General features: G+C 44.1%; 1 protein-coding gene across 1 annotated transcript in view; it reads left to right on the plus strand.

Annotated features, from left to right (window-relative positions):
* Positions 1–9,665, plus strand: part of LOC121920758 — a 100,931-nt gene that overhangs the window by 42,617 nt on the left and 48,649 nt on the right. Inside the window, exons 9-10 of the mRNA XM_042447934.1 lie at positions 3,970–4,136; positions 4,331–4,446. Coding sequence (XP_042303868.1) covers positions 3,970–4,136; positions 4,331–4,446 — 283 coding nt within the window. The remainder of the gene's footprint in view (positions 1–3,969; positions 4,137–4,330; positions 4,447–9,665) is intronic.

Here is a 9,665-nt window from a genome sequence, read left to right on the forward strand (position 1 = left end):
TTAAATACTTGAAGGGAAGTCATACTGAGGAGGGAGCTGACTTGTTTCCAGCTGCTCCAGAGACTAGGTCCCAGAGCAACGGATGCAAGCAACAGGAAAAGAGATTCCACCTCAACATTAGGAAGAACTTCCTGACAGTAAGGGCTGTTCGATAGTGGAACAAATTCCCTCGGAGTGTAGTGGAGTCTCCTTCCTTGAAGGTCTTTAAGCAGAGGCTGGATGGCCATCTATTGGGGATGCTTTGATTGAGAGTTCCTGTATGGCAGGGGGTTGGACTGGATGGCCCTTGCGGTCTCTTCCAACTCTATGATTCTATGGTTTTATAAGGATTGAGGTGGAGAATGAGAACAGGACTTTGGGTTTTTGGACATTTGAGAACACCCCCTGAGAAAAATGTAAAACACATGGTTCTTCTTCATAGTCTCTATGACTCATGCAAATGGGTCTGATCTGTGTCTCTGTAATGCAGCACAAACCTTCTAGACCTGCGTTATCACTTTTAGTAGTAACCCTACCTTTTTCAAAGCCCTTTTACCAAGGGTTGGAGATAACAGTCAAACTGTTATAGAAGGCAAATAGTGCAGGGACCCAACAGTGGGAGGGAAAAAACTCTACACAGGTAGCTAGCGGGGAGGACCCATGATCTTAGGTGTCTCTACACTAATGCACAGAGCATGAGAAATAAACAAGATGAACTTGAACTGCTCGCACAACAAAGCAAATACAATATAATAGGCAACACTGAAACCTGGTGGGATGAGTCTCATGATTGGAATGTAGGAATAGAGGGGTAAAACCTTTTTAAAAGAAACAGGCCAAACAGAAAAGGAGGAGGAATAGCATTATATGTCAGGGATACTTACACCTGCGAAGAGATCCAGGACTTAAATCCTGGAAATCAGGTGGAGACCATCTGGATAAAAATTAAAAGGGAAGGCAACAACAGGGATGTTATTGTGGGAGTCTACTGCAGACCCCCATGTCAGACTGAGGAACTCTATGTTGCCTTTCTAATCAGATGCCCACACATTTAGAAAGGAGGGATGTAGTAGTGATGGGTGACTTCAACTATCCTGATATTTGCTGGATGTCAAAATCAGCCAAAACCTCAAGGTCTAGCACATTCCTCACTTGTCTAGAAGACAATGTCATTGTCCAAAAAGTGGAAGAGACAACAAGAGGATCAGCTATTTTAGATCTTATCGGCTATTTTAGATCTAATTGTAACCAACAGGGATGACCTGGTTAATGTGGTTCAACTGGTGGGATCCTTAGGTGGGAGTGATCATGTTCTCCTAGAGTTTGTTATACAGCGGAAAGGAGAAGCCAGACATAGTCAGTCATGCATTCTAGACTTTAGGAGAGCTGTCGTCAATAAACTAAGGGAAATATTGGGGGTGATCCTGTGGTCAGGAATACTAAAAAAGAAGAATGGGTGGGAGTTTCTCAAAAAGGGGATATTGAAGTCACAATTTCAAACTGTTTCAACAAGGAGGAAAAATGGGAGGTGTCTCAAGAAATCAGGTTGGATGACTAAAGAACTTTCAGCTGAACTAGGTTTTAAATGGGAGATGTATAAGAAATGGAAAAGGGGGGAAATCACCGAAGAGGAATTCAAACAAATAGCTAACACATGTAGGGATGGGTACTACAGTTGATCTCTGCTTACTGTCTTGAAAGATGGCCTTTCATAGCAATTACACCATTAGGCGGTTAGGAGAGATGTGTTACAGGTTTTATTGCTAGTTTCACAAGGATAGGGTAGTATTGGACCGATATTTCCTTTCTCCCCCAAATAGTGTCAGACTTTCACTTGACCCAAGACATCACTTTGCCTTCCTTTATGCCACAGCTGTCTGCTGCACAAGAGAGAAAACTAAGGCCCGTTACAGACCGCCTAAAAGCGGCAGTCTGCCAGCGCTATTGGTTTCTCCGCAGCAGCCAAACTGTGCGGCTCCCGTGCGGACTAAAAAAGAAGCCCCAAAATGGCGCTTCTTCCGGCGGCGCGGTTATGATGCCGTGAGGTGCCAATGGCGCACTCGCGATGTCATAAGCGCCGCGCGGACGCTATGCGTCCGACACGTAATAATGGCGGCGCCTGTGTGTATAGGGCACCGCCATTATTACGCCGCCATCACATGATAGGGGTGAGGCTGCTGTGGACGCTAGCTCCCCAGCCAACCCTTATCACGTGATGGGGGTGCCTCAAGAGCTCGTGTGTAACGGGCCACAGAATCATAGAACTGGAAGAGACCACAAGGGTCATCCAGTCGAACCCCCTGCCATGCAGGAACTCTCAATCATAGCATCCCTGACAGATGGCCATCCAGCCTCTGTTTAAAAACCTCCAAAGAAGGAGACTCCACCACACTCCAAGGGAGTGTGTTCCACTATCAAACAGCTCTTACTATCAGGAAGTTCCTCCTAATGTTTAAGTGGAATCTCTTTTCCTGACATCCATTGTTCCAGGTCCTATTCTCTGGAGCAGCAGAAAACAAGTTTGTTCCATCCTTTATATGATATCCCTTTACATAAGGCTATCATATCACCTCTTAACTTTCTCTTCTCCTTCCTCCCTTGATTGTCAGTAGGCCTTTAGTTTTTTATGCAGACAGAACCAGGCACTTTAGAAAGAATGGGGAAATCCTTTTTATATGTTATAATAGCCCAAACATTACCCACCCTCACTTCAGAGGCTTACTCGCTGGGCAATATCTACCACTTCTCCCACATATCAGGTAGCCCATAAACCCCTTGGAGTGAAAGCCCAATAATCTACAGCAATGGCTGCCTTTACCACTTTTCACTACCCAGTGTTTACAAAACAGCTACTTGTGGCCCACTGTCTACATTTATCTATCACTGTGCAATGGACAGTAAATCACAGTCTGCTTACTCATTTGGAAGGGCAATTATTGCATCATTTCCTCATGACTATTCTCTTCCAGATATTATTAGCTCACAGGTGTCCCATTTGTGTGGGTCACAGAGACTATGGAGAATACTACACTGCACTCTTATTGTGCTGCTGTTTGTCTTTTACTGCTCTGGCTGCTTCCTGTGGCATTTGTAGTTCAGTGAGGCTTAAGAGCTCTCTGGCTAAGAAGTCTAAATGTCTTTCCCTAAACTGCAAATCCCAGCATTCCACAGGAGGCAACTGTAGCAGTAAAAGTCGAACAGCAGCACTATATGTGCAGTATTCTCCTTTAAATAACAACAGGTTGCTTATCTGCAATTGTAGTTCTTTGGTTATCTATGCACTCACACAACTAACCTGCTTCTCCTCTTGAATTCTGCCTTTTATTGTGAAATATATGTTTTGCTGGAATGGACTTGGTACTAAGAGAGGGATACATCACTGAGGTAGTTATATAATTAGGGCAGAAAGGGTGGGTTACTGCCAAAATGTGATCTTTAAACTATAGAAGCTTCCAAATATTGCATTGCACAGGTACAGCTTAATTTATTTGTGTGAATTCATAGATGACCACTTGCGGATACAGCGCCTGAACAGACAGGCCAAAATAAAGCAGCTTCGGGTCACTTTGGAGGTGTACTGTTTAAATTATGCACACGTCCTAAGAGGCCAGAAGCAATGCAGAAACTGCATTCCAGTCCTTAGGACTGAAGCACAGCTTGTGTGGCTTCCGGCCTCTTAGAATGTGTGCATCGTTTAAACAGCACACCTCCAAAGTGGCCCAAAGCTGCTTTATTTTGGTCTGTCTGTTCAGGCCCACAGTTCCAGGTAAGCAACCTGTTCTGAGCTGCAGCACAAGGCATTCACTCATGTGACCTTTCTCCCTTCCTGTTCCCAGTGTTCACACATGCCTGCTAATGAGTGACAAACAGAATTGCTATTATATTACTGTGAAAAGTACGGAATAATTTATTATTGCATTTGGCCTACATATGTAGCAAAACATACCTGAACTGCCTCTAATTCAGCATGTCTTTCTGTTCACATTTCAGGGTCCTTGATTGGTGGGAGGTGTCCTCTTGAAGAAGGCTGGTTTTATTGGTATGGCAGTTGTTATTACATTAGCAGAGGAAATCCCCAAAACTGGATACAGGCGAGACATATGTGTAAACACTATAGGGACACAGACCTTGTCTGGATAACTAGTGCAAAGGAGAAGGTATCAAATTTTGTTTTCACAATGAGTACCTTTTCTTGTACGATATTAGATATGTCATAAAGAATCTCTGATGGAAAATATCAGTCTTTAGCAGTTTTGTTCGTATATCTTTTTAAAAATTGATGTGCAGTATTTTATAGAATAGTGCTCCATTTCTGTCTCTCATATTTTATACCTTTCCCCCCCCCCCAAAGAAAACACTTCTTTCTTTACTACCCAGAGGAGTCTACTGGAGTGGTCTTCATGGGAATTGGTTTTGTAATCATTTACATTGGACATACCCAAATGCTTCATATACAGCCTCAGAATGGTGAGTTGAGTGAGATCTGCTGCCACTGGCAGTGATAGACCTCCAAGCTCTGAATCATTCAAAATAAATAAATTGAATGAACAAGTCTAAAACAATTAATTTTATAATTAGTTTTCTGCTCCTTTTCTTCATACTTAAATTTCAAAAGTCTCTCTGCAGATTCATGAGCTTGGATGGAGAACTAGCTATCTAAATTTTACCTAAAACCCCATTTTAAACATACTTTTTTCAAGCTTTTAAAGTTTGTGTCTGTAAAATATTCTGCTATTTGAACTATTAAAACATACTCATACTCACGTCTTATTATTTAGCAAATGTGCTATTTTTAAAAACCAACTGTGCAGAACAGAAGTAGAAAATGTTGACAAGAGGGATTCCCCAGCACCAACCTAATATCTCTATTTATTTGTTATACAGTTGGTTCTCCATATCCACAGATTCCTTATCCACACACTCAAGCATCCACAGCTTGAAAACATTTTAAAAAGATATCTCAGTTCTATATGTGTGTGTGTGTGTGTGTGTGTGCTTATATAGGAGACACCATTTGACTATGCCATTGTATTGAATGGGACTTGAGCATCCACAATTCTTGTTATCCTCGGTAGGGTCCTGGACCCAAACCCCAATGGATATCCTCTGGGAAGTCCCATGTGAAAAGGAAAGACTGTACGCTCATTTTCTCTACTTTCTCTGGCCTTATTCCTTCATTTAAAATACCTTTTCCCCCTTCTTTTTCCTTCCTGAATCCTATAAAAAGGAATATTTTTAATTATCCTATTAAAAAAAGAAAGAAAGAAGCCTTTAACCTTTGGTTCCTCACATTAATTGTTCTTTCTTGCTACTTCACCCATTCTTTTCTATTGTTTTTCTCCCCCTTTCATACGTCTCTAACATGCCCTAGGGATGGGAACAGTTAAGGCCATATCTATTAAATCTGGCTCTTCTTCTCAGAGCTGTCCTGTCCCAAGCATGTTCATGTAAAGTTGAAGGCTTTCATGATCGGGATCCATAGTTTTTTGTGGGTTTTTCGGGCTATGTGGCCATGTTCCAGAAGAGTTTATTCCTGACGTTTTGCCAGCATCTGTGGCTGGCATCTTCAGAGAATGCTGACCTGGAAGAGAGTGAATACATACACACATGCGTGTGCACACACACACACACTGTGTGAACCTGGGAAAGGAGGAGTGATTCCCATGTTAATCTGTGTATTGTTCTGTTGTTGATGGCTGGGCCTCAGGGTAGGAGGATATGCAAAAGAGGATTCGTGTCTGCTAATTGGTGATCATTGTTTGCTGGGAAAGCCCCTGACCCTGAGTGGTTTCTCATTTGCCTTGGCTGAGTCCTGGTTTTGGTGTTCTTCAGGAATGGTAGCCAAACTTTGGTGTGGGACAGACCGTCCAAAAAGGATGGTCTCCCGGCGCCCTGGTTTGCTGCGCAGGGGAGCCATAGCAGACAAACCGTGCAGCTCCCTCACGCAGCAAAAAGAACCCGCAAAAAGTGGGTTCTTTCTGCGATGCGATTGTGACGCTGCAGTGCGCCAATGCCGCACTCATGGCGTCACAATGATGCCGGGACATGCGGACGCTAGGTGTCCGTCACGTCAAAATGGTGACGCCCGTGTGTACACAGCGGCACCATTTTGACGCCCTCATCATGTGTGAGGGGTGAGGGGCGTCTGGAAGTGCCGCCCCTCACACATCACAAAGGCATCCCATAGGACCCGTCTGTAAAGCGCCCTTATTTGCTTTAAGGGTTTCTTCTTTCCTGTTGAAGTTATCCAAGTGTTTGTGGATTTCAATGGCTTCCCTGTGCATCTGACCTGATAGTTGTTGGCGTTTTGTGCCCAGGATGGTTTATAATGTGTTCCGCTACTGCTGATTTTTCTGGCTGACCCAGTCTGCAGTGTCTCTCATGTTCCTTGATTCGTGTTTGGATATTGCATACGGTGGTCCCTATGAAGACTTGCGCTATACTAACAAAGCTGTTGAACCTATTTGCACTGAAATGGATCCTTCTTGTGCCTCCAACATTAAAATGTCTGAAGCACTGGAGTCAGTTTCCTTTTAGCAACAATTAGAAATAGAGGATTTAGGCCCTGTACAGACCAGCACTTTGTTTTGGCCTGTGGGCAGAGTCAGGGTGCAGCGTCCTGATGCTGGACACTCTGACTCCACCCCCAGGACTTCATGATGCCGTGCACCTTCCAGATGACTCATGGCATCATGGCGCAACTCCAGCACTGCATCCAGATGATGCAGAGCTGAAGGGGCACCATACAGCCATGCTGCCGCAGCTGTGTCACACTTTGGAAATTGCCGTGGCCTCAATCCAGCTGGGAAAGTGGCAGCTGCATGCCACCCCTTAGTGGCTGTTTGTACAGCCTCTAGTTCTCAAAGGACTACTGATAAGGAATATTCAAAGGGGACTATGGAAATGGGAGCTGACCTTGACAGGGCTGCTTCCACTCCAACTCCACTAATCCTTGTCTTAGTAGCCCCGTATCTGTAACAGCACCTCTCAAGCAAAGAGAGTGTGTGGACATGTTGCAACCTTTCACAGCAGCCATCCTGAAGCCTGCTTTATAGATGCCAGCCATTTTGAGCAGTACCTGTGTCTTTTTCCTATGCCTATGCCCTTATTCAATCAAAGTTCATAGATTAAGTATATTTCCTCTATAGTGGCTAAAGAACAGAAAGGAATGATCCAACTTCCTCCCACTAGTTATGGAGCCTGTAAAACACTCAGAAGTTTATCACACAGGGAAAAATTGGAAGTTTAAAATGGTCAAAACCCGTTATTAACTCACAAGTGCGCAAATGGTTTTCACATGCAAAGCACTGTTATCCTGTGCAGAATCTGAGATCAATCTGCACTTATGCGCAAATGGTTTTCACACGACGGGACCAAATGTGCCTCCATCCTGGAAATTATAAAAGCGCGTGCATCCCAAAAAAGCGATCAAATGCGCAAATTATTTTCACAAGTAGACCTCAACAAATCTGTGTGTATGTGTGTCCCTGCCTTCTGCCTTTGCCTCAGTAGCTGTTTCTTTAAGACCTCTGGCTTGGAGGGAAGGCTGAAGTGATCCCCAAACTGCCCCCTTATGGATTTTGGACTTCAGCTCCCAGAAGCCTGAGCCATGTTGGTCAATAGCATAGAATCCTGGGAGCGGAAGTCTAAAATCCCTTAAAGGGGACAGTTTGGGGACCACTGCGGCTCACACACACACACACACGGGAGTGCCCCCGGACTCAGACCTCATTCCCCCCCCCCCCCTCTCTCTCTCTCTCTCTGACCTTGCATCAGCTGTTTGTTTTAAGAGCTCTGGCTACAAAGAAGGGTGGGTAGTTATTTTACTTACTCCATGGCACTGGAAGTAAATTCACCCCAAAGAACCATGGGAAATCTGACAACCGACACAAAAACAGGCAGAATCCCATGAACAAACCGCAAGTAGCTTTCACACTACAGCAATTGTGCAAAAAAAGCGAATTCGTGAAAGAAATGGAAATGAATGTCTGATATTTTCCTGAAAATGCTTATTTCCTGGTTCATGTCATTTTCTTGTCAGATTCTAAGTGGTTTGCGTTTAACGCTGTCTGAAAACCATTTGCCCAATTTTGCCTAATGTGCTGGATAACTGTGGGTTCTGATCCTTTTAAACTTTCAGTTTTCCCTGCGTGATCAACTTCTCAGACTGAACCAGACTCTCCTCTCCCCCTACCTAGAAAAATAGCAAGAAGGCTAAACAGTTTATGTTTCCAGTACTGCCTCTGGTAGGGATCATGGGGAAAAAATACCTTTTCACATATTATATCATGAGATTCTCTGGCTAGCCCAGCTAGTCCTCATTTCCTGACACGTTTCTGTTTAGTATGTTGGGTTCCAATTATATATTTGCTATGTGTATTTGCTATGTGTATACAATAATTGGGAACCAGCTGGCATAGTTTTTTGTGGGTTTTTCGGGCTATGTGGCCATGTTCCAGAAAAGTTTCTTCCTGATGTTTTGCCAGCATCTGTGGCTGGCATCTTCAGAGAATGCTTTGCCTGGAAGAAGTGGGTCAGTATATACTGTGTGAGCCTGGGAATGCAGGAGTGATTTGCATGTGTATTGTTCTGTGTTGATGGCTAGCCTCAGCCTGGGAGGCTAATGCAAAAGAGGATTAATGTCTGCTAATTGGTGATCATTATCTGCTGGGAAAGCCCCTGACTCTGAATTTGCATTTGCTGAGTCCTTATTTTGCTATTCCTCAGGACTGGTAGCCAAATTTTGTTCACTTTAAGGGTTTCTTCTTTCCGGTTGAAATTGTCCAGGTGTTTTGTGGATTTCAGTGGCTTCCCTGTGCGTCCTGACATGGTCGTGGTTGGCATTGTCCAGAACTTCAGTGTTTTCAAACAGTATTTTATGCCCAGGATGGTTTGTGGCATGTTCTGCTAATACTGATTTTCCTGGCTGACCCAGACTGCAGTGTCTCTCGTGTTCCTTGATTCTTGTTTGCACACTGCATTTGGTGGTCCCTATGTAGACTTGTCCGCAGCTGCATGGTATGCGGTAAACTCCTACGGCTGTGAGAGGGTCTCTGTGGTCCTTGGCTGGGCGAAGCATTTGCTGGATTTTCTTCGTTGGTTTGTAAACCATTTGAAGGTTGTGCTTCCTCGCCACTTTGCCTCTTCTGTCTGTGACTCCTTTGATGTATGGTAAAAATACCTTCCCTTTGGGTGGTTGCTTGTCTTCACTCCTCTAGGTTTTCCTGGGCCTGGCAGACCTTCTGATGTCTGAGCTGGAATGATCATTGGCCTGTAGAGCCCGGTCCAGATTCTTCAGTTCACCTTCCAAGAAGTGGGGTTCGCAGATGCGTTTTGCTCAGTCTACCAGTGTTTTGATTGTGCTTCTTGTTTGTCTTGGGTGATGATTGGAGTTCTTGTGCAGGTATCAGTCTGTATGTGTGGGTTTTCGGTATACTGTGTGACCCAAACATAGTCATAGCTGGCATAGTGGTTTGTGTGTTGGCCCATGACTCTGGAGACCAGAGTTCAGTTTCCAACTCAACCATGAAACTCACTGGGTGACCTTAGGCAGGTCATATGCTCTCAGCCTTAAGGGAAGGCAATGGCAAACCTCCTCTGAACAAATCTTGCCAAGAAAACCCTATGACAGGTTCACCTTAGGGTCACTATAAGTCAGAAACAACATTAATAATAATAATAGGATT

Source organism: Sceloporus undulatus, chromosome 2 (genome assembly GCF_019175285.1).
Source record: "Sceloporus undulatus isolate JIND9_A2432 ecotype Alabama chromosome 2, SceUnd_v1.1, whole genome shotgun sequence".
NCBI classification, from domain to species: domain Eukaryota; kingdom Metazoa; phylum Chordata; class Lepidosauria; order Squamata; family Phrynosomatidae; genus Sceloporus; species Sceloporus undulatus.